Below are 24,899 nucleotides of genomic sequence, written 5' to 3'. Positions count from 1 at the left end.
GATACAAGATTAAGGTAGAAAACATAGTTTAGTGTTGTAAGAGAGCAAATGTAGATGATCAGGTGTGTGCCTGTAGACTATGTGTTAATCCAAGCTAGACCAGGGCAATAAAACATCCACGTATGCAGAAGATTTCTCTCAGAATGGGGGGGTGAGGTTCTAAGCCTCACCTCTGTTGATCCCCAATTTCTCATCTGATGACCCCCCTGCGACTGTGCCTGTCTTAGGTTGTTCCTCCCTTGAGGAATCTTACCCGTCTCTGGCTAACCAGTCATCTTCCGGGGCCATACAGGGAAATGTAAAGTTGGTAAGTGAGAGAGAAGCCTTATTGTTTGAAATGGTTAGCTTTTTATTTCTTTGCATATTTATGCCCTGTAGCTTCTATGCCCAGCATTTGTCTTGAGGTATCTTTACCACTTGGAAGAATTATGATACTCGGTAAATTTGATATGAGGCACGAATTCTATTTAAGGGTTGTAATTAGGAAGGAAGAAGAAAAGCTACGGAAGAAAACATGGGAAGATTGATTATTTCTTTGACATATCTTCTTGTAGAGTAACTTCAGCATGTATAGGTTTTAAGCTACTACTTAAATTGCGCACACACATTAACATAATAGGAGTATAGTTACATAACCAAAGCATACCTGTAATTACCAGCCATCTCCAGTGAAACCAAGAAAACCATTAAGGCACCTTAGGCATTTGTGAAAACTTATCTATGATATGGTGGATATTGTCCAACTGAACTTGAACAGTCTGAGAAAAATCAGACAAATTAAAACAACCCATTCCTGGGGAATGTTCACATCCCTTATGTTAAGATTTTATTTTCAAAAAATGTAGTTTCCATTTAGAACGCTTCAAACCACAGATGACAATGTTTTTCAACTGGAGGCCTACTCCCCGAGAATAAACCATAACAAAAACTTGAGTTGGGGGAAATGTAGAATGTAGTTTGAAGTAGTCTGTAAAAAGTTATCCTTGCTTTGTTCAGTCAAGATATTTAATTCATATTCAAATTTACCTCACATCAAAGGAGGTTTAGTATGTTTTTAACAGGCATGAGTCATAAAAGTCTAGGGACATTGATGTAATGGGCTGTGCTCACAGATCCTCATATTTTCGAGGGCCAGTCCTACTTGTATAAGGTGAGTTGCCACCTGCCTCAGAGAGTGTGAAGGAGGGTCCTCTGACCTCATGGGGGCTGTATAGAAAGCCGGGGCTTTACTGTCAGGCACACCCGATCTGTATGGGCTGAGAGAAAGTTCCTATAGGTGAGAAATGAAGCCTCATGGCATCTTGCCAGGAGCAGCTCATATTTCTGAGGACTGAAGGGAATTCACCTTCTTCTGCCTGCACCTCTTGGCAGGTTCCTTACTGTTTTATTGCTATACTCTCTGAACATAATAGGAACAATGAGAGGGGTTGTTTCTTATATTATTTTCTAGTATGTGGGGGTGTTAGGGGGTGATGACACTGCCTTGTCCCTCCCCCTCGGAGTTCAGATTCAATTGAGAAATATGGCCACACAGGTTAGACAGATAGAAATAGATACTAGTTTTATTAATGACAAGGTTATTTGGGGGAATGAAATTAAATTTAATCTGTGGACAAGAATGGGTCCCCCTAAGTGCTTCCCCACATCTGGAAATTGCAACGAGCACTCAAGGAAGAGTTTGAATCTGGAGAGCAGGCACATTTACCCAGAAGCCCTGCCTTGCCTCTCAGACCCTGTCTTGGTTTGTGTTTCCACGAAGCATGAATCTCGTACAAGTAGGTGATTTGGGGGAGAACATAGCAGATGGGTGGGGAATGGACATGGGGAAGAGGAGAGGGCCAATAGCTTCTTGGTGAGCCGACTGTCCCAGTGGGAGTCCATCTGAATCCCACTGGGAAACTCTGGGGAAGAATGCAAAACACAAGCCTCATCATTCTCCCCCAACCCCCTCATCTCTCCCCCCCACCCATAAGGGGGAAGGGAGCTGGGGTGTTTAGCTGTGGAGAAATTCTCATTGGGAGTGTTAATTCCCAGGCTTTTCTGGGAGTGCCTGGACCAAGGGGCCTTCCGTGGTTTGGACAACAATTCCTCAGGTTCCAGATGGAAATACTAGGAATGGGAAGTCGGCCAGAGCACGCTGGTTGGGTGGGACAAAGAGATCTATGTGGGGCACTGAGGATGTCGGCTACCAGCCCCCATGGAGGGTTCTGAGAGAGGCTGGTCTCCAGACCTGCTTCTGTAAGTCAGGCAGCCGGCTGGGAGATGGACCCAGCACTTCCCCCAGAGAAGGGCTGAAGCAGGAGAGTCTAAAAGCTTTTTGCAGACAGACAGATCCAGTGAAAGAGAGAGAGAGGAGGAAACTGGGAGGGCCAGAGAGAACTGGAGCTATTTGGATCTTTCCAGACTATTCCCTCTGGGAGAAAAGAGCAGAGGTTTTCTATCCCATGAGTCAATGTAGGAACCTGGCGAGAGGAAGAAAATGATACTAACCAGAAGTACACTGATGTGAAATTCAGAACTACTGTTTAAAAAGTGGTAATAATTGTTAACACCAACAATAGAGAAGGAATAAGTGTGTAAACAACAAAAGGCACCATCTTTTTGAAAAAAGTTTACAAGATGGATATAGACACTGAGGTCCTCGTATACCCACTGGTCGTTTTTCTCTTTCTGAGCCATTTTTCTAATCACTTTCCCCTCTGTGTTTCTTCTTTCGGTGGTCAAAGCTTTCGTGTCAGTCATAAGCTCTAAACTGTCCCAGGTTGCATCTGATGGGCAGGGAGCAGGGCAGAGAAGAAGACAAAGGGGAGTAAGCCCTGGCAGTGGGACGCGGGCACTGTGGTGAAGACGGGTGTCTGACTTGCAACATGCAGCTGAGAGATAAACAGCTGCTACAGCAAATGAAAGGAGACCGGCAGGCTATGAATAAAGCCACAGGTTATATGTGATGCGCTGGTGTTATCTTTTTATCATAAATAAGTAACCGAAATATAAATGTGTTGGTATTAACACCAGACCAGTCCACAGATGGTAGAGAGGATAAGCTGCTCTAACAAAGTCACACAAAAACAGAATGGCTTAAACAAAGAAAGTATCTTTCTCTGTCATCTAGCAGGGCAGGGGTAGGCGGGAAGTCTAGGAGAGGCTGGCGGCTCTGTCCATGGTCCCAGATTTCACCTTTGGTACCTCACGCCCGGGAGTGTTCCTGTGCCTACTGGCTAAGACGCTCACACCATTACTTTCAGCTCACAGAAATGACAAGAGAGAGAAGACTAAGACAAGCAAATTTCTTTGGGAGATACGACTAGGAGGTTGAATTAGTCTTTTCTGCTCTTATGTCATTGGTAGGAGTCCAGTCACATGACCATACTTATTGTAGCAATGGTTGGGAATGGTAGTCTCTGTGGAGGTGCCCACGTGCTCTTCCAAAACTGTGCTGGGGGTTGGGTTTTATTACTAAATGGAAGAAGGAAATAGAAAAGTAACTGTTAGAAACAATTAGAAAAAGCATGCTAAAACAGATACAAAGATTTTTCATGATTAATCTGAAGGTTCACATGCCCTGTATTAAAATATATTTTATGATGTCCTGAAACTGTAGTCATCACAATTGTTTGTGTGAAGGCAAGTTTAATTTTTAAATGAACTTCCTTGTGAATACTGGGCTTATTTTACTTCAGCTTCTGAAAACAGTCTTAAGATTTTATACATATAATATATAATGTAATGTTATAATAATATATATTATATAAAAATATGTAATACATATAATATATATTATAGATTTTACTGTCATTCCTTATAGTTACCACAAGGTTTTCCTTATTCTGTCTTTACTTACATGGGTTCTAAAGCTTGCATTTACTTCCTAATGGTTTTCATTTTTGTCATTTAATATTGATTTGAGTGTCGCATGGCAAAGGGTAAGTAACACTTTGATATCTTTCAAGACAAAACTGTCTAAACTTAGGTCAGTGTAAGGATTTTTGGATCATCCCTTAACTGAATGACTGCAGAAGCCTGGGTTACCTCTGGGGTCACTCTTGGTCTTCCTTATTGGGTAACTGGAGAGCTAGTTTAATTGTATGAGTTAGCATGAAACAATGGAGTCTTGTACTTACTTTCATAGGTTAGATGCTACATAAATACTAGTTGAATAATTGAATCAGGTCATTCAGAGCTCATCAGAAAATTTAAGTCCTTTAGATCAATGGTAACCTGAATCAGGGTGAGGCCCTTTTTTCCAGACAAAAATACTTGGAATTTTTTTATTTGTTTAATAATGTTTAAAAAATTAGCCTATGTAACATAAGTAAGTAAATAATGTACCAGTAAGTGTAGAAGAGAACTACAGAAATTTCATACATTGTAATAAAAGGTTTCTCCTTCCTTTAAGTAGCATAAATGATGAGAAGTAACTAATACAGTACCTGTCATCATAGATTCTCAGGAAATAATAGTCATAGCTAATTACCTTTTATGTTATACCTTAGGTCACAGGACAAAGAAGTAGTATGTTTTACACCAATAGACAGTGAAACAAACAATAGCTTTCCATCAGTCATTCTTTATTTTAGTAGGGATCAAACTCATCATCATTAGGAAACAGAGTCCAATTTGGAAATGCAAGAAATGCTGGTTTGAGAAATATTCTTTTTACACAAACATAACATATAAAAAGATCCAATAATTACAGAACATTTCCTCAGATTTTACTCTACTTGTGAAACACGCCAGGGGACTCAGCAAGCTTTTAGAGAACCTTAGAGCTGTGTGTGTGAGTTCAGAAGATCTTGACGGAGAGTATTTTTATCTAACTGTTTCTCTGGCACATTTCCAATGATAATATACTGGGATATTCTGGGACCCCCGGTGGGACACCAGAATGTTATAGAAGCAACATACGGTATCTGTCCCTATTGATTGATAAAAATCCTTTCCTAATCATTTGGCAATGCTATCCCATGTTTTCCCCTTTCAAAAAAGAATTCTGCTCTTCAATTTTTTTCCAGTCTGCTTCTCCTAAGTCATTTGGCATTAAATTCGTGGACTCTTTAATATTCCCTCTTTCTTTACTTCCCAAACATTATTTAGACTGCAGTTCATCTCAGTAATTCTGTTGAGCTATACATCATAATGCTTTTGGCACATTGAGGCCATCACTATTTAACTTTATAATTTCTTAACTTGAATAGACTTACTGTTTTAAATTCCTTTTCTATCTTACCTAAATGTGACTGATGTTTCTCAAAAGTGTTCAAGATATTGGAAGCAAATTTTGCCTTCTCAGAATGTCTCCTAAATATTAGAAAAGTCTACCAGTGGAAAGTTGTTTATTAAATTTTCATTTCTTGATAACTGATAATCAAGGAGTTAATTTTTTAAAAATCACTTTCTACCAACCCCCAACAATATAAACCTACATCTATTTGTCTCTAAGATAGTTTGCTATCCCATGCAGTGGAGGCAGTGGTTCTAATGTTTTGACGTTAAAGTGGAGCTTCTAAATATATAGTTTCAGAGTTGTTTATGTCAATTTCTCATAAAAATGGAAATAAGCTGGCAAAACTTTAATTCACTTACCTAACATGAGAGTGGTTAATTTTACTTTTCCCAAATGCTCAGCACACAAATATGATGAAATGTAAACATTTATTATTCTTTGAGTAGTGAGTACACTGGTGTTTGTTATATTATTCTTTGTAATAGCCTGCACTATTTTGTACACTGTATTTTTTTTCCCCCAAATAAGACAAAATAAATCAACAGCCGTGCCCTAAAGCTTTTTATTTTCTGGCAAAGTAGGAAGCTAGGTTATCTTGGTGAACTAGAAAACCTGCGTGCTTTTTTAGGTTAGATAATGGTTGCAGGTGACAAGGTTGTGTATTAGTGTAGCTGAGAAGTGAATGAGGATGAATTTATTGTTACTTCAATTAATGGGAGCAGAAACCAGCAATGAATTAAGGTGAAATTTAAGCAGAATGGTTTTTGTATGAAAAAATTATTTGAAGATAATGGATTGTCTGTCTAGACAAGACATACTTTTTTTCAGGTATAGATGACCCTCCCCACCAAAATATAATATGCCGCTTGGATTTTAATGGTTGTCCTCTTAACAGGCTGTTTCTGCAAGTACATTATTTGTCATATACCTAGTTTATATTTCTTCAAACAGCATTTTAAGTAGGATTCAAGTAAAGAACTAAAGGAAGTTGAATTTTCCTTAATGTTTCCAACGCTTTAGATGCTTTTGAAAATGTAGGCTGAAACTAATTCTGGCTGTGAGGAGTGGTACTGAACTACTGTTTATCTTTAAACTCCCCCCCCCCCACTCCCCCCCTTGTATTTTGTAAGGTTTACTCATTGTAATCGTTAATTTTCCTTTTCAAAATTCACTTTTAACAGAAGGCTCTGCTAGATGGCTCCCAGAGCAAGCAGCAAGCCTACTCAGGCAGGGCAGGAGAGGAGAGAGGGTCGAATGCCGGGGCTGGGGCCGGAGGTGGGGGACTTCAGGGGAACCGGCGGAGAGACTGCAGTGACACTGCCCTCCCCGGGCGGGCTGAAGCATCTCACTGGTGACGGGTCTGAAAGCACGTGGCTACGTCATGGAAAGCCAGTCTTTTCAATGCAAACTTCAACTCCTCCTCCTCCTCCCTCTAATGCCTGTAACTCACAGCCGACGCTGGGCGAGGAATCCGGAGGGGAGATTTTCCTCATGCTCAACGCTGTCGGAAACTGGGAGAGTGAGAGAAACGAGGAAGGGGATCTGTGGCGCCGTCTACCTACTACCAGCCTAACAAGGGAAGGGGGCACCTAGATTTGCATCTTCTCTTCGTGGTGATTGAGAACTGCAGGTTTAATCGGAGCCCACTGAGCACTGGCGATTGCTTATTAAAAAAAATCGACACTGGGAGAAGGGAGGCTCTGTCTTCGGCTGTCAGACTCGATCACGGAGGTGGTTTTGGTGTGTGAGTGTGTGTGCTGGGGTTTTTTTTTTCTTTCTTTTTTCCCCCCTTTTTTTCCTTTCCTTCTTTCTTTCCTTTTCCCCCCTTCTCTCCTAGGAGCTACACAATGGCAGTCTTCTCTCAGTGAGATGCATCCTGCTTTGCCTTCTGCAGACCCACCCATCCTCATAGCGATCAAGTAAAAGGCTATGGTTTTCTCTTTGGGGATCTTTTGTGCATTACTGTTCTCCCTGATTAGTTCTGGACTCAGTTGGGATTTCTTTGCTTTTTCGTTTGGCTTCAAGCTGGAAAAGGATTTTTTCCCCACCCTTTGGTGATAATCCAGTGGTGATCGAGGGGGATAAATCATTCACCCTGGCCGAAAAAAAACAATCACTGAGAAGTCTCAAAGAAATACACCACGTGAGGGGAAAAAACTGGGAGAAGACCCGGAATATTATCGTTTTTCCTATGGTAAAACCGGTGCCCCTCTTCAGGAGAACTGATTTCAAATTATTATTATGCAACCACAAGGATCTCTTCTTTCTCAGGGTGTCTAAGCTGCTGGATTGCTTTTCGCCCAAATCAATGTGGTTTCTTTGGAACATTTTCAGCAAAGGAACGCATATGCTGCAGTGTCTTTGTGGCAAGAGTCTTAAGAAAAACAAGAACCCAACTGGTAAGCAAAACATGCCTCATGTTACGTTTTTCCTCATAATAACCTGTCTTGCTCATTGAGCTAGCTCTGCAGTTCTGCTATGCAGGAAGGCAGGGGAAACAGGAAGGGAACCAGGACAGGGCTGCATATAGAGGTGTTGCATGGATAAAAATTAGTAACAGCTGGATCGGAGGCTCTGAGACCGAAAACCATTATCAGCATCTCTTGGCTGTGACACAATCCATCACTAGAGGGAGGAGGAAACTTTTTAAAAAATATATATATTTGATTGCCTGTGTTCGGTGGAATATTGAAGGGCCACGGCTTTGGGTTTTGCCCGAGGCAGCGAAGCTTGGGCAGTTGCGGGAAAAAGAACGGCCGAGCCCTCCGTACTTGTGCGGCAGGTTGGGGGACGTAGCTCGCTGCCGAAAACCTGCTCTAGACTTTCTGATTAGCTTGCACAATATTCGCCACCCCGTCACCTCTACCAAAGTAAAAGGCCCCCTCCCTCGCGGCCCCGCTCCTCCGTCAGCTCCCGCCTCCCTCCCCCTAACTCTCGCGCCCGAGTCTTAACTCATTCCGCCGTGTGCCTCCACCTCCTGCCCCTGGGAATACTTGAGCTGGGCTTGTGCCGGGGGCGGGGGGAGCCCCAGACCGAGAAGACAAGCCCAGCCCTCTACTGTGTGTAATTTAAGGCCCCCTTCTAGAAACCAGCATTAAAGCCCTGTGTCCGGGTCCCACGGGTGGACTGAGCCCGGCCGTGGGTCCCAGCTTCAGCCTCCTGGTGGTCACGCGCCCCTATTCCAAAGGGCTCCAACCGGGAAATTTGCAGTACGTTACATAAGAAATGCAAATGCTGGTGTTTCGGGGACTCGGGTCCCGGGGATTCACTTCCCGGGATCCCAGGCTGGAGGCGTTTGGGGGGCGGCCAGGGGGCTGTGGGCTAGTAAGCCTGGGAGGCCAGGCCGGAGGGCTGCGTGGCGGCGGCGGCGCGCCGGCGTGGAGGCTGGACGCCGGGTCTGCGAGCAGCGCGCGCGGGCCGCGGGGGCGTGCGGCGTTCCCGGGCCTGGGGGGCGGGCCTCGAGGCCCGGGGTTCGGGTGGGACGGCGTAGGGGGCCGGGGGCGGGGCTCGGCGATCCCGCAGTGGCCGCCGGGGCGCGGGAGGCTCCCGACGCTGGCACTGCGGTGTCGTAGATCATGGCTCCCCGCGGCCGCCCTGACACCCCGAGCTCCGCCGGGGGCCTCGCTGCCTCCCTGCCCGGAGCCCGGCGCGCGAGCAGCCAGGGGGCGGCGGGGGCGGGCGGGGTGCTGGCCGCCGCAGGGAAGGGAGACTGCGAGTCGCCGCGCGGTTCCGAAGCGCAGGTGCTCGCGTGCTGGCGGGGGGCGCCTGGCGGGGTCCGCAGCCGGGGTCCCCGGGCGCCGCCGAGGATCGGGAGCCCGCGGACTCTCAGCCGCGTGCTGTGGCCCCGCCCCTTCCCAACTGGTCCCCTCGGTCCCCTGCCCCTCCTCCTCCTCCGTCCCCCGTGCGCGTCCCCTTCTCTCTCAACTCCCCGGCGTTCAGCAACTGGGACTTGACACGACTGTCCTGAGCCGCGGTCTAGGAGAAAGCAGTGCCGTCACCTTAGCACCCGCATTTCTCATCCGCTGTGAGGTGTCCCTCGGCCCCGGCGTCAAGCCCACCGCTTGCTGACGCCTCGGTCCTACCTACATCTGCCTCACTGCTGCCTCACAAGTTAAGGCGAAGACGTTTTTTAAAGCAAGACTTACCGAAGTGGGACAAGCCCAGGGCTGCAGTTGGGAGGGTGGGGTTACTCCCCCACACGGTGAAAATAGTTTTGGAAGCCTGCTTGTGTCCTTCTGTGAAGAGATTTAGTTCTCTTGAGAAAGGAATACTGTCAAAGCATTTTTTCAGACTCGGCCATTTATCTAGGGACCTTCAAGTCAGTCCTCCCATAGTAGTGGGAAAGTGGAAAGTAATTTAGGGAACAATAAGTTTTCTTTCTGGCCTTTACACATTTTTTGGGGGCGGGAGGGAGGCAGGCGGTTTTACTGGAAACACTGATTTTTCTCCATACACGATTCAAGATCTTTTATTACACCTCCCCCACCCATCCACTTTCATGTCTTTGGAATAAAGTAGACTTTTTTCCCCCTTCGAAGGCGTCTTGGAGGGTGTCAAACAAATGGCAGATTATTTTTAGAGCAATTTATTTTGCAGCTTTGAATGCTAAAGTACTTGCGTGTGAAACTGACAGGTTAACTACAGTACCAACTATTCTAATAGGATAGTGTCCTTTTAGGTTGTTAGGGGTTGAAGTTCCAACCAGGGATGTGGAGCATTTTGTAAGTTATCTTAAAAATGGGACATTAATGTGTCACACTACCTATCTCATCCTTTAAAAGTTTTGCATTTCTAGCTGGAATCAAACCCAAGCCTAACTATTCCCTTTCAGGATTGTAGTTGGTAAATTCTATTCCTTCCTGTGCTATTAACATGAAGCCTAAATCATTTGCAGGTTTTTGATCCCATTATAGCAGTATAACTAAGAATTTAATTGGGTAATTAAGATAAAACAAAGACTTAAATCCTCCTAACTGTTAAAACCAAAAAGAACAGATTGCCTACCACCTATTATGTTGTCTTCAATCTAAAATGAGGACAATTAACTGGTTTCATACTAAGAAGCTTGGCAGAATACCTCCAAGTACCTATATTAGGATCATGAATTTGGTGTGAAGACTATTAGATTAAGTTTTCTTCCCAATCTTTGCAAGTTATGAAATAATTTACTGATTATACCCAATTCTTTCAATTGTCAACAAGTACAGGTAGTTTAGCCAAGGATCCCTGGGAGGAATTTCAGAACACTGCTATATAATCAGGCTGGTGTGAAAATAAGCAGATAATGGAATCATAAACTTAAGGGCAAAGTTATTCATTACTCAAAAGTTGTTAACTAGTATTTAAATAAGATGTGCTAGTTAAATCCTCTTTTGTAGTTTAGCTGGAAAAGAATATGAAAAATATATTTGCATGGTATGTGCTTTTTAAAGTAAATTGCAATAGCTTAGAAACCCTGGATATAAAGTAAATTTACTATCTTCATAAAAATGTCCATTATCTCACAATACAACAATTATCAGAGAACATACACACACAAATACTAAATGTCCTACTTTCCCCTACTTTCCCAGCATAGCAGTAGTTGTATGTTTAGAATAAATGTTACCTGCTTCAACTTTCACTGTATGAGTCATGCAAGGTGGCTGTATTTTAGGCACTTGTTAAATTGAGAATACTAGGTCTGCCTGCAGGAGGGCTGGGTAGGTTTCTCTAAAACAGTAATGATAGTTAAGAGTGACTAATATGTATCACAGGTCAGTTTGGGAAATCATCTAGGTCACTGAACTTTGAGTGATGGCTGCTAAGGTAATAAAAGTGGTTGGAAAAAGAAGTCCACAATGAAGTTAAATACTCAGGTCTGGCCTATGGTTATGTCTTCAGGAACATAATGCCCAAAAAGTAAAAGAAGCCACACCCCCACTGAACCAAATAGAAGACCCCCAAATTTCCACAGCTTGACAGGATTTTGAAAAGCACAGATTTTAGGATAAATTATCATCGAAGGTAATTTTCTTGAGTACCAGTGTTAGTGGCAAGGAGGGTACGAAGCGGATGTCCTAGACCTAGTTCTGCAGAATACATTTAGAAAACCCCACAGATTCATGGCCCTGTGTGTTTTCTTTTCTGAACTCAGCCTCCCTCCCTGCCACGTATCTAAGCAAGTCTTGGTAGGACTCATTGTGACTTTCTACTTCCTACTTGTTTGTATGACTTTTAGACCTGCTTTTGTCTTTCATGAAGCTGTTGTAGATGCCACAAACAGCTCGTCTGCTTCTGTTACTCATGTAATATATGTTATTCTTTTAAAGCTACTTACTTTACTTCCAGGGCTCTCATGGTGTTTAGAAGTGAAAAAATAGAAAAGGAAGAAAAAAAGACAGCATTTTTTTTACTCCTTCTCAGCCTGCCGACTCACCCTGGGTTCCTAGAAGCTGGGTGAGCCACAAATGGGCCACAGCGTCTGCATTTCTAAACACTGAGTATATATCAAATAGAGACATCAGATTCAGACTACGCACCTGCGACACCAAACTGGCATCAGGTTATTTGCCTTCTGACATGCTTGCCTTTAGGGTGGGGCTTCCTGTAATATAAGTTGGCTGGTGGGCTCCATCCAGGATGCCTTAGTTACTGAAATAGCAAAATGGCACTTCAGGAACCGAAGGAAGGCATATTAGGTAGGCTTCCAAGTGTTGATTTGTGGGGAGAGAGGAATTTTCTTTTTTGAAATTTATATCCAAGATAACAAGTGCGAAATCCAATGCATGATAATGCACATTTGGTTTTAACGATGAAGATGACTTTATACCCATATCCAGCATGTTCTCCTCTTAGACAGCATCTGTAACTGAGAACATAAATGCAAATGAGGCATGGCTTTCAGAAGGTGCTAAAGGTAATTTTATACTGTACTTCACATTTCCCTCATGGAACCATTCCTTTAAAAATGCTCAAGCCCAGTCTTCCATGTTTTAGCAACAGAAATGTTGGGGGCTTCTGTGCAGTGTGTTTATACAAGTGGTAACAAGGACAGCAACCCAACTTGTCACTCCTTTGCACATTTTGGCACCGTAGCTCACTCAACTGACTCAGAGGCTTTCTATAAATACCATATAGATGTCTCAAAATGGAAACATTTATTCAAAATAGTTTCTTATGCCTGAGGGGAAACAGTTGGGATTTGAACAGTATATCTGAAGCTCCTCTATTAAGTTTTAAACAAGGCACTGCATTGTACCTATATTCTTAATAAAACCTTTGAGCCTAATTTAGGACTATCTCCAAAAGGGACTGTGGGCCAAGGAAATACCTACTGACATATCTACCTGTCCCGTGCCATAGCCTGTGAGGTGTTCTTTAGGGTTCTATTTGTGTACCGCATACCAGATTTGGCTGAGTTAAACCTTAGCCTTGAAAGGCAGGGAGTTTTCTGAGGGAGACTTTCTCAGTTCCTCTATATGCCTCTAGATTAGCACAAATGTTTTTGCTGTTCTGCTTTATAAGGACCAAGTATGTTCTGATGTTTTCCCTCTATATTTCTCCAGTTGCTACAAACTCATTTTCTACTTTGGTCAGAATTCTAGGGTCTTCCTAAACATGAAGGCAAAAAGGAGGGATAATGCAGACATTTTTCAGGAATCACTAATTTACCTAATCTACTAACATCATCTAAAAAAGTCATCCACAATTTGTCACTACTGCCTTTATCATTAGCTTCTGACAAAAACTCTGGTTGTGACACATAGCAGGTTTTCAATACATTTTTATTACATGAATTAACAGTGAAAAATAGCATTCTCTGAGTAAGTTAACTGCGGGACAATAACTATCAGTATCACACATTTTACTTGGTTGGTTCAGGCAATGCTTACTCCTTCCCAACAGTGCTAACCAAGAATTTGGCTTATAAACGATCCAGGAAAAAAGAAGGAAAAAAAGCCAAGTGGCCTTGCTCTTTACTGGCCATGGCAGGACATCCTGGAGCATAAGTTTGCAAACATTCCCTAGGTCCACGTTTTATAATACCCTCGTTCTAAATCTCAAAACTTGAGGCCTTCCTCAAAAATACAGGCCCGAGAGTCAGGAACATTCTCCGCTGTTGGCAAGCTCGGCCTTCACAAAGAGCCAATGTTAGGGCCCCAGTAGGTGCCCCTGCAATAGCCTCCTTCATTTTCTATCCCAATCTTTAATTTTCTTCTCCTTCCAAAGTTAGACATTCAACAGAAAGTTGGGTAAATTTTTCCTCTCTTCTTTTTTGAACTCCTTTCTCTGCAGATGGTAACCGGGATTCTTCTAAGGGATTCTCTGTTCCTGAGGGGTCGGCACGAAACAGCCTCTAGTTGCAGCTGCTTTGCAAGGAGATGCCCCCGCTCCCTCGAGGCTCGGAGCAGTTATCTGCAGAGCTGGCAGCTCCCCGCCTGTCCCACAACCATATTGATCTGTTTAGCTTTCTCCTTTCCGGAGCCACTGTCAAGGCGGCAGGCGAGGGCCGCGGCGGCCTGGGGCTGGGAGGCGCGGAGTCCGCTGAGGCCAAAGTCTGGAGGAGGCCCGGCTCCAGGAGAGCCCCTGCGTCCGAGCTGCGTGTCGCTGTGTCCTGCGAGCGGCGAAGCGGCCACCTCGGCGGCTCGGACCTGCTCCCTGGAGGCGGGCCTTCGGGGATCTGGCCGGCCGAAGCCGGGCTCGGACTGTGCCTGAAGAGAGGGGGGCACGCGGGCGAGGCTCGGGCTTCCTCCCGGTGTGACCCGCGGTCAGAGCCCCCGGGGCCCGCCGCCACGTGCTGCCCGCCTCCGCGTGCCGGGAGCTCCGCGGCGCAATGCGGAGAAACGGGCCCGTCCGAGCCGCCGTAGCCCGGGGAGTTTCCGTTGCCACAGAGATGACCTCTGACCGTGGGGGCGTCTCTGAGGGCCCACGGCCCTGCCGCCGTTGTTATGGAAACCGCGGTCGCCGGGGGCCGCGGAGCTGGAGCGACCTGTGGTGCCTTGGTAGTGGGCCCCGGGCCAGTGTCCACGCGGGGCGCCCCCGGGCCCCAGGGCGGCGGGAGTTTGGGCGCAGCCCACAGGTGGCCGCCTCCGCCCGCTGCCCCTCTGACGCGCTCCCGGGCTCACAGGACGGGGGCCGGGCGGGAGGGAGGGGCAGGCTCGCTGGTGGGCCGCGCCCCGCTCGGGACTGGGAGCGGGTGACCCGAATTTCGGTCTTAGCTTCCCCGCTGGCTGCTGGAAGGCCCGCGGATGGCGCCTCAAGTCCTCGGCCTACAGCTCGAAGGGCGCTGGTTAGAACAGCTCTTGTTCTCGGCTTCTGTAACTTTCCACCTAATCCGACTCTAGGTGGACTTTCCCCTTTCCCTGTTTCTCTCCTGGATTATGTTGAGTATATTTAAATTGTGTTCTGAAATCAGAGACCATCAGAGATGGCGAGCCGCTTTAGGGATCATGAATGACCTGCTCCCTTAGGAGGTGTGACAAACTCCTTCACGGTGGGGAAGGGGCTGTTCTGAGAGCCGCTTTTGAATTGTAGACACACGGCAGCTTTGAGCCTGGGAGGAAGAAACACATCGTATTTACTGGTGATTCTACCAAGAGCAACTCATGTATCTCGCAGAGCTGCGTGCTTGCTGCTGAAATGGATGATGTTCCATTATATCCATTACATCCCCAGGTGTCTTTTCCTACAGTCTCTCAGTCTTTGGGGGAGAAGTCTACCTACACTGGATTGTTTTTCCTTCTGTCATCTTTGGGCCATTGGGAAAAATCACAGGCGTTCTGAATCTTTTTTTTTTTTTTAAAACTTCATTGTAAATTTAGAATTTAGAAAAGACTATTTTGAGGATATGATCATACAAAACTCACTCGTTGATAAAGGAACAGTGGCTCCAAATTGCAGTTCTAGCAGATGGAATAAGTTAAGGTTACCTGCTTAAATGGCTTTAAACTTTTAAGATTTTTCCTTGGTCTAGTTGTCTGTGTACACCTCCCTCCCTCCCCCCCGCCCCCTTATACCCTTCTGGTAAGAATTGCTTGCCTGAATTTTGCATTTCAAAGAGATAGCCTCAGTTCCTAGAGAAGAGGGGTAGAACATTCACATCTCAAAGGCATGGAGAAAATGCAAGTTCCTCCAGGAAGGACTTTGACTTCCTAAACCCTGAATTTTAAGATACCCATAAACCTTTTTATAGAGGATTGGGTAGGTTTGGGATTGTTAAAAAGGGACAGATGGGCTTGAATTACTTCTAGAGCTGCATTTCCTTTCTTGTGAAGATTCTATTGAGAAGACAAGTTGTTTTTAATTCCTCAAAGAATTGGGTTGCAACCAGTATGCCATCAAAGGCTGATCACTTATCCAACTACATTATCTTTTGTTTCTTTAGATCAGGGAGGTCTTTAACTAAGATGGAAATCAAAAGATTCCTGTGTTTTAGATTTAGAGCTATTTGACTTTGAAATGTTTTTCCTTTACTCTGGGTAGATTCATTTACGTTAAGAGAGAACGCCTAAAAAATAGTTCCTGTCAGGCTCTGATTTGGCTCACTTCTAACCATAGAGTTACTTAAAAAAAAAAAATCTTTCAAATAGCTTGTCAGTTTCAGCCTGAACAAACAGTAAATATTTCTGGTAGTATTGTACAACCCACTGTATGTAAGAGGTGTCCCTAAAGAAGGTGCAAAAGCTGTTAGCCTCCCAAGATCAGAGCCACTCCCAAAGATAGCCAAAGGAAAGAAAGGCTTAGACAGTTCCCTTGAGAGCTGGCAGCAATTGGTAGGACGCTAGCTGCAAATAGAGTGTAATCAACATTTCTGTCCAGCCATATTTTGAGAGCCCCCAGCCTCACAGTTGCCAGACTAAGTTCTCAGGACACAACATGAGACACGAAGGCAATAGCTGTCTCTGGGACAAAAGGATTAATAACTAGCGAATCTCGGGAAGGAAAGGACAACGTGAAATTTTACCTTCCTCTCTCATTGGGCACTACAGATAAAGATCCAGGACAGCTGACTGATAGATGTGGGGCATCTGCAAGGCCCCTAACTTGACAGTCTTTTCCTTACAGTCTTGCAGTCTCTTCAGAGTGGAAATGCCATTTCATATGAAGGCTGAGTAGAGTGCGTATTGAGGTAAGGGAGGATAGAGGGGAGTTGTAAAGTCATGACAGTCAAGGGTCTTTTGTAGGTACCTCTTGTGCCCTTAATTTTTCATTCGCCTTTTGCAATGAATAGCTCCACGAAGCTGTTCTAGACTCTTGAAGCCTTTTGGAGGCTTCTGCATATGCTAATTAAAATAGGCATCCCATTCTGTTTGATCTGGGAAGCTTACTTTCAAGAGCACGTCTTAAGGAATCTTGTCTAATTGGAACATTATCCATAATGGCCATTGTAATTCCAGGTTGCTTAGTAAGATTTTGCTATTTTTGTAGATCTCTACAGCTTTGGGGACCACAGTTTTTAGGCATAAAATAAGCAGGTATGCTGGGAAATGGCGTGCTTGATTCTTTGAAACTTGAGGATCTCATTTCTTTAGCTAAGCCTTGGGTCTCTTAGAGCCGAATTAATACTAAGAGGCAAGGGCCCCTGGGTTGGGATTTGGTGATGTTTTACAGTGTACCTCATTGCATAGAAATTTTAGTCTGGCTGGCTGGTACCTAGTGTTAACCTAACTTGTTCTGTGACCAGTTTATTTTAGCACAGGAGTATTAAAGTTAGAAGGCTGGTACTCTTAACAGCTTTTAAGTGCTTGACCCATGCCCACTGATTTTGTATCTTTGGCTTCTGAGATTCCCATTAGCAATAGATCTATTACCTCTTTCACAAGTAGATTTCTTTATAGTGGCAGGTACCCAAATGGCTTTTAATAGTGCAACTTGTGCCTACTGCCTACTTAGATTCAATGTGCCATTGGTGGGAAAAGCCTGAATTTTTTGTCTTAAGTTTATTTTCCCAAATCTCCCAGTGGTATATACTGTATACCTACCTTGAGGTTTTGTGAGTCCCCACCTAAGTGTCACCATCTCATTTTCTTTAGATTGAGGGGAACCGAAATAATGCTCCCTAATTCAATCAATTTTACTGTTTCTGGCTGCTTGTGCACAGTTTTGAGACTTAAGGGACCTTCTCAGGATGCTTTACCTTGAGGTGATGTTGGTCACAAACATAACTGTTGTGGCCCATTAAGTCACACCATGAAAATCTGGACAGTGTCACACCCAAATTTCCACCCTATGGAAATCTGGAATCTCTCACAGCCCGATTTTCCACCTGGAAGGATTAGGACAATCTCGAAGAGCTCAGAAGAGCAAAATAAGTGGTACTAGATCTAAGAGAAGCTAATCAGAGACCCCAGAGAGTAGTTGAGGAAAGTGCAAAGGAAAAGGGCTTTGGGGGTACTTTCACCTGCATCCAGGAGCATCCCTGGAATCTGTGGCCATCTCTGGAGTCTTCAGGTCCCATCTCATTGCCAAACTATCAGTTGACAAAACTAAAACAATTTAGGAACAAGTGTGTGATGTCCTTTATTCAAGTGAAAACAATTCTTGATATGGGTTGGAGGGGGTTGGAGGATGGAGGTGGGGATGGGGATGGGAGTGAGGGGGATGGGCAAGGAGGCACTCTCCTGAACGGATTTGGGGCAAGAGCAGGTTCTATGGCATGTTAGAAGAGGCTACACGGGAACTAGCATAGTGGCCTAGGAAGTGGGGATTTCTTTATAAGGCTAGCATGCCCTGTTCCCTAGGGTCAGCTGAGGTAGCCAGAGCTGGGCTGGAGGATCGTGACTGGTGTGTGTCAGATTCTCTTGACAGGTGCTTCCTGTAAGTGCCGGCTGACTTAGGTTTATGTCTATGATGTGGGCCAGACCACTGCGGCAGCCTCCATTTTGTGGGTCCTGATATGTCAATTAACTTCACTGGTAGCCAAGAGCAGATCATGTGCTCTGTGACATGCTCACACTTACCCTTTAGATGACTGTTATGGCTACACTGTGGAAAACTGCTTTGATTGGGACTATCGAAGATAGAAAAGCCACCCAGGAAGCAACTGAAGTAGAAGTGGTGAGGTTCAAAATCGGGTAGTGATGGGCCAGAGAGGAAGTGGTGTCCATCTATCTCAGTGACCAGTTTGAATGTGGCCAGGAAGGGGAGGGAGGCGTCTATGTTCTGACCACGGGTGTTTGAGCTGGAAACACATGTTGATCCCGGGCTGCTGACCATGTGCCAGTAGAACACTCTCGACTCCTGGAAACCTGGAGTAAAAGCTTGGTTTTCTACAGGCATTATGTTCCAGGGTCTGTGGTAGCTTTCAATAGCAGGTAGAAAACTGACAGGCTTCTCTTTCTGAATCAAAATTTGAGTAGTTCTAGGAGAGTTGCTCTGGGATAAAGTTCATTTTCTTGACTTCAAACCTGAAAACCCTTAGGGATGGAAACAAGTGCTTTACAATAAAGATAAGGTGTTTTTTTTTTTACTCACAATTCTTTGTCAATAGTAGATATTTTCATACACAATACTTTGTTCAGTTTGAGGAATGAAATAGTGCAATTAAAAGCCACGTTTTCAGGTTAACAATTCCCGTCTGGCAAGAACAGAGAAGGAAGAGTGAATTTTATGAAATTTACATAGGTAAGTGTGTGCTTCTGCTTTTCAGATGGAAATGAATGTAGTTGTGATTAAAATGTCTTTCCCTTCTGTATGTAACATTTTGTTGTCTGCCTGATTACAGTGGATCCCTGAAGTGTGTGGTAACCTCTTCTGTAATGCTGCCTCTTAGGTAAAGTGTGGTTTGGGGGGGTTTGTAATTTTTATTCTTTCCACTTCTTGTGTGGAGTACATGGTATATTGTTGTACTTTAAAAAGAAGAAATTTGTAAATAAGACTTAAAAGCTGAACAATTCTAGTTTTTTTTTTTTAATAGCCACTTATTTCAAAGCCTGATGCTCATCTTCTATAATATACCCTAGGATTGTCTTAAGCAAAGAAAGGACTTCCGTTTGCTGGGAGGCCTGAGTCAGTTTCCTAATTCATACTCAGTAGTCACCATCATTCTGCTTCAACGTTTTAGTCACCAAACATACTCTTGTCTCCTTTATTATCTAATGACTTGACTTGTTTCCTAAGAATTTATTTTTATTCACTTTATTTTTTCTTTTACCTTTACAGTTTCCACTCACATGACAATTAAGTGACATAAAATTCCTCATATGTCATACATATAATAATAGATAGAAAATATTGGAAATAACTTGAATGGAAATGATGTCTCACCAGGGGGTTCCAGCCTCTCTGGAAATTCACTTCCAGATTCGGTGAGGCCAAATGATGACAATGGAATGTTGGGGGTAAAAGGTCGCATACCAAGCTTTATTCTCCCTGCAGCAGGTCAAGCGCTAGAATCACACCTGCATCTGGCAAGCCTGCAGTTCTCACTTTGCCTCCACAATCTGCCTCGGCCTCCATGCGGGGCACTGGATGGAGGTCTACATAGACAATAAGGGCTCCTTGCCAACACGTGCAAGCATGTGCCAATTATTACATCATTGCATGTGCCCAGTGGGCAAGTAGATTAGAGTCAGGTGAGCATCCTGGCCATGGACACTTCCATTTTCCATACAAATGCATACTAAATGTTAGAAACATGATACAGTAACAAACCATTAAAAATACTAAATTTTAAAAGGATAGAAATTATGCATCATTACTGCTTATTTACTCTGTCCTGGTTTTAAAATCTTGGGAAAAATCTTAAAGAACGCAGTGCTAAAGAGGTTCTCATATACCTGTGGCACACACGTTGTCTTATGAGGATGTCAGCCAGGGGCACACATGCTACAGATAGAGCGTGGCCCCGTCTGTAGGGCCATGAAACCTGGTCATCTCTCCTCTTGACCCCTTGCCCTTTGCTTTTAGCCAAGTGCTTTTCGTTCACTGAGAATCACCCCTTTGTTCCACTCTCCTTGGATTTGTACTATTACACTTGAGATTTTGTCCTTTCACATATTTCCTTTAGATTTGTCTTTCAAAAGTTTTGTCATCAATTTACTCTTTAGTCACAGTCGGGATAGGTATTCAATCGTGTTTTCAACTTTCACATGCACTACATTAGAGAAAAAAGGCAAAAAATTCTAACAATGCAGATGTCAGAAAATAAATGAGACACATCTACTGAGCTTGAGGCAAATACAAAAGTGGCCTTTATTTGACTTGACTTTTTTCTTTCCGTATATCAAATAACATGTAAGAAACTGTAATGTGCATCTATTACCGTATCAGATTATATAATTAAATGATTTGGGGGAATTATCATAACTAAACTTTCCACCTGATATTCCCACTAATGAATGTATGTTAAACTTACTACATTTTTAAATCATATTGCTCTTCCACTTTAATGGAAATATCCTGAGTTGTTCTGAATTCTGTTATTTTTCTATGCTCTAAGTAAGTAATAAAAACTAACCTTTACAGATTACTTTCTATGTATGGTACTTTCACTGTATTACCTAATTTAGTCCTCAAAACCACAGGTTGGAACTTTTGTCATATTTATCTTTAAAAGGATGAAGCCTGGGCATGAAGAGGTTAAGGAAGATGCCTGACAGCACCTGGCTAGTAATTAAAAGATTCAGGTACAAACCTAGGCTTCCTGCAGAGTGTATACTCTGAAATCCCTGCACTGTAGCTTCCTCTCTAAAGATGATGTTCAAACACTGTGTGTGAAAGTGACAAGTATTGTCTTAGTGATTCTGTGAATCATTTTATCTGAAACTAAAAGGGACTGTGACATAATGATTAGATAAGTAGAACTTGCAATGCTTTTTTATTGAGCACAATTTACATACATTAAGCTGCATGTAAATTAACTATAGCATTTGATGTCTTTTGACCAGTGTGTGTCTCCTTGTCACTGCCACCCCAATCAAGATAAAGAACATTCCATCACCCAGAAAACTCCTTCCCAGTTCCATTCAATTCTCACCTGTGCCTCCTCTAGGACCCAGACACTATTCTGATGTCTCTGTCTTACCCCAGCTTGTAGTTGAACCTCGTTGCTTCGAATCATGAGTCCTTATGTTTTTGAGTTTGCTTCTGTTGCTCAGCATACTGTTTTTGAGGCTCATACATGTCATTGCATGTTAGATGTATAGAATTTGATGTGGTAGCTTCTGTTTTCTTTTGTAATCTAGAAACTCCTAACTGAACAGACTTTTAGTTAACATCCAGAAGTTTCCAAAATGACAAAGGGTTTGAGAATTGACCCAGCTTGTTAGCCTGCCCCAGTTACGTAGAAGCTGGCTGAAGACGGGAGCCTCCTGGGAGAGAGAGGAAGGACTTTTTTCCTCAGGGCACAGCAGGCAGCCTGAGCGTCCTGTTCTCATCAGTTCCCCCTATCCCCCAACCCCCTAGGGGCAATGCTGAGTGGCCCAGGTGGATGCTTGCACTGAGCAGGTTTGTGTCACAGTTGAGAAACTCTGAGTTCAGGCAAGCCCCCATCTTTTAGGGAGCTCCTAGCAAAGCTGCCCAACCTTTTCCCTACAGGGAGGCATTATCTTTATTATCCTGCTCAGGAAATAAATCTGCCCTCCAACGTGGAAAGAGGGACTATCCCTAGATTCCAAGGTTGCAACAGCCTTGGAAAGACCATCTGAGACAAAAGCTGTTTCAAGACATGCAGAAATCCCATGGGTAAGTTATCATTTAACTCTATTTCTGCAAAGCAACACTTTCTTCCTTTTCTACTTCTCTCAGGGCTGCCATTCTTGTTCCAAAGATGTGGTTACCCTGAAGAAAAATACGTTATTTGGAAGTTAAAAGTGATCTGAGGTTGTGAGAAGATAAGCACTATACAATCCTATCTGATAAACTTAATAGCATTTATTAAATTACTATGAGGCAATTTCCATGTTAGCTGCTGGGAGAGATTTAAAACATTCTACAAGGATTTGTTCTTTGGTGCTTTAGTACTTAAGTTAAATGTACAGAGAGCCCTTAGGAGAAAGAGTCCTCAGCAGCTGAAGGCTAAGGGGAGTGTTGTGGGAGACCCACCCAGGGAGTAAGGGGAGGAAAGGGAAATCTCCTAGAGAGGTAGACCCGAGCTGACTCTGGAATGCATGTTTCATTTGGCAGGAGAGAGAATATTCTTGGCAAGGGGAGCAATGTGAGTGAAAGCCAAAGGCCGAGTGAAACGTACATGTTTGGGGATCCGCGGGAAGGTTAATGCAATCATATTTAGCAGGATTAGAGGAATCATAATTTGGAGTCCAAAGCCTGGTGGAGGCGTGAGACTGGATGTGGTAAATACCAGTGAACACAGGACCTTTCCAAAACGGGGAGTGCCGTGCAGGAGAACTGCTGTAACAATTGGAAAGTGTAACTGGTGTAATGACAGTGGGAGGGCTAGTCCTGGAAGGAGGGCAGGGTTTCAGAATCGGAGCGATCGCATGAAAATGACCCTTCATTAGATGGGAAACAGGAGCGTGCATGGAAGGATGGCTCTCAGTAAGGCAGAGAATAAGGGCAGGTGAAAACTGCTCAGCACTTAGGAAGGGATAATCCAGCGCCTCACGGGGGCGTCATGGAGCAGGAAGGGCACGGCTTCCTCTGAATTCTGAAGGCTGAAATAAAAGGTGTGGATGGCAGGAGTGCGCATCCCTGGGGAGGTGGCGGGAAGGTGGCCTCAGTCGACTCGGCGAAGGCACAGATCAGTTGCCAATGTGAGACAGGAAATGTAGCTTTACGCTGTTCATTGTTTCATGTCGCTGATAGACGCACGTTTATTATCCATTTTCTTACGTAATTTGAAGCTAACTCCCAGTTCAAACTGTCTAGCTCAGGTTGCTTCATTGGCTTTCTAAATATGGGGAGTGGCTTGCAGTACTTCCAAGATATACACTGGACCATTTTGTAGTACTTACGCACTCACAGCAGCAGTTTATTTCCCTGCAAGATGATGTTTTCCAGTGAAACACAAACTGAGAAGAACTAAAAATGTCACAGGCTATTTGGATACAAGGAACCTTTCAACAGCTTGGACCACATATTCTTCTATGAGAATCCTGATATGCTGTCCTGGCTTCAGTAGTGGACAGATGTTTTAGTAACTTTTGGTTACTGTTAGTGGATCAAGGACTAGTGGGGAGATGCATTAAGAAACAGTTGCTAAAAGCATAACTTTTGGGAATGAATTTTGATTTTCTATTCCTTTCTGTTATAAAATTGAATTGTGTTTTAGGGGGTCAGTATCTGTCTCTTGGATGTCTTAACACTTAAGAATGCCACAAAATTTACAAAATGATAATTCAAGGAAGAGAGTTTTTATTACAGTTAGTACTAATTAGTCATTGGCTATTCAGCTTCACAAAAATGTAACTAGTAATGCCTCATAAGCAGCAGTTTCAATTTCTTTAACTTAGAGCAAGGATCTTTATTAGAGTTCCAGTTTATAAGAGTGATATTTATGGAGGCATATGCATAGTTAATATAAGAAGGGAAGGGGTTTGTTTCAGGGATGATAGCAGCAGTAGGCACATTGTGGGGGGAGCAGACTGGCAGCACTAACTTGAATTCTGTCATTCCTGTGGGTATGTAAGTGATTTGACCAAACTTTTTGTAACTGAGGTTACAAGTACTAGATGGCTGCACAGTGTGAACGGTCAGAGTTAAGAAAAGGGACTGAATGTAGTTATGCTAGCAAAGCTTTGAATAGAAAAGTAAAATTTGACCCCTTTGCATATAGAGATGCCACTGTAGAATCACAGTCCAAGTTGTCTTATGGATGGGCACAGATATGTACCCACTTCTCTTATCCAGTCTTTTTGGTGCCCACTCACCTGTATTTATGAGATCCTTGAGGAGAGGAAATGAGGGTCATCAACCCCCTCTGTGAATCATAACCTCACTGTCTTACTTCTATTACCAAAGCAGAAGGACACGTTATCTCTGTGAGTCTTGGTAACAGGTTTTGCCTAACTATGCTTTTCCATTCACTGTTGCAGTTTTAATGTAAGGCAGATCCTTGACCCTTTCTTTCTTATGTCCTTTTAAGTTTATAATTAGTAGACATACTTTTAAAAATTCATTTTATTATCGTTAATCTACAATTACATGAAGAACATTATGGTTACTAGACTCCCCCCTTCACCAAGTACCCCCCCACAAACCCCATTACAGTCACTGTCCATCAGCGTAGTAAGATGCTGTAGACTCACTACTTGTCTTCTCTGTGTTGCACATTCCTCCCTGTGCCCCCCAACATTATACATGCTAATCGTAAGGCCCCCTTTCTTTTTCCCCACCCTTATCCCTCCCTTCCCACCCCTCCTGCCCAGTCCCTTTCCCTTTGGTAACCGTTAGTCCATTCTTGGGTTCTGTGATTCTGCTGCTGTTTTGTTCCTTCAGTTTTCCTTTGTTCTTATACTCCACATATGAGTGAAATCATTTGGTACTTGTCTTTCTCCGCCTGGCTTATTTCACTGAGCATAATACCCTCTAGCTCCATCCATGTTGTTGCAAATGGTAGGATCTGTTTTTTTCTTATGGCTGAGTAATATTCCATTGTGTATATGTACCACATCTTCTTTATCCATTCATCTACTGATGGACACTTAGGTTGCTTCCATGTCTTGGCTATTGTAAATAGTGCTGCAATAAACATAGGGGTGCACCTGTCTTTTTCAAACTGGAGTGCTGCATTCTT

General features: G+C 43.7%; 1 protein-coding gene across 1 annotated transcript in view; it reads left to right on the top strand.

The window, feature by feature from the left end:
• Positions 1 to 6,602: 6,602 nt before the first annotated feature.
• The window catches only part of FGF14 (fibroblast growth factor 14), a 593,995-nt gene continuing 575,698 nt past the window's right edge, over positions 6,603 to 24,899 (top strand). The window contains exon 1 of the mRNA XM_036893713.2: positions 6,603 to 7,623. Within this exon, the coding sequence (XP_036749608.1) occupies positions 7,416 to 7,623 (208 nt within the window). The 5' untranslated portion in view covers positions 6,603 to 7,415. The remainder of the gene's footprint in view (positions 7,624 to 24,899) is intronic.

The sequence above is a fragment of the Manis pentadactyla genome, chromosome 17, assembly GCF_030020395.1.
Source record: "Manis pentadactyla isolate mManPen7 chromosome 17, mManPen7.hap1, whole genome shotgun sequence".
Lineage (NCBI taxonomy): Eukaryota > Metazoa > Chordata > Mammalia > Pholidota > Manidae > Manis > Manis pentadactyla.
Note: the sequence above shows the minus strand (reverse complement) of the source record. Positions and strands in the feature narration are given on the sequence as shown.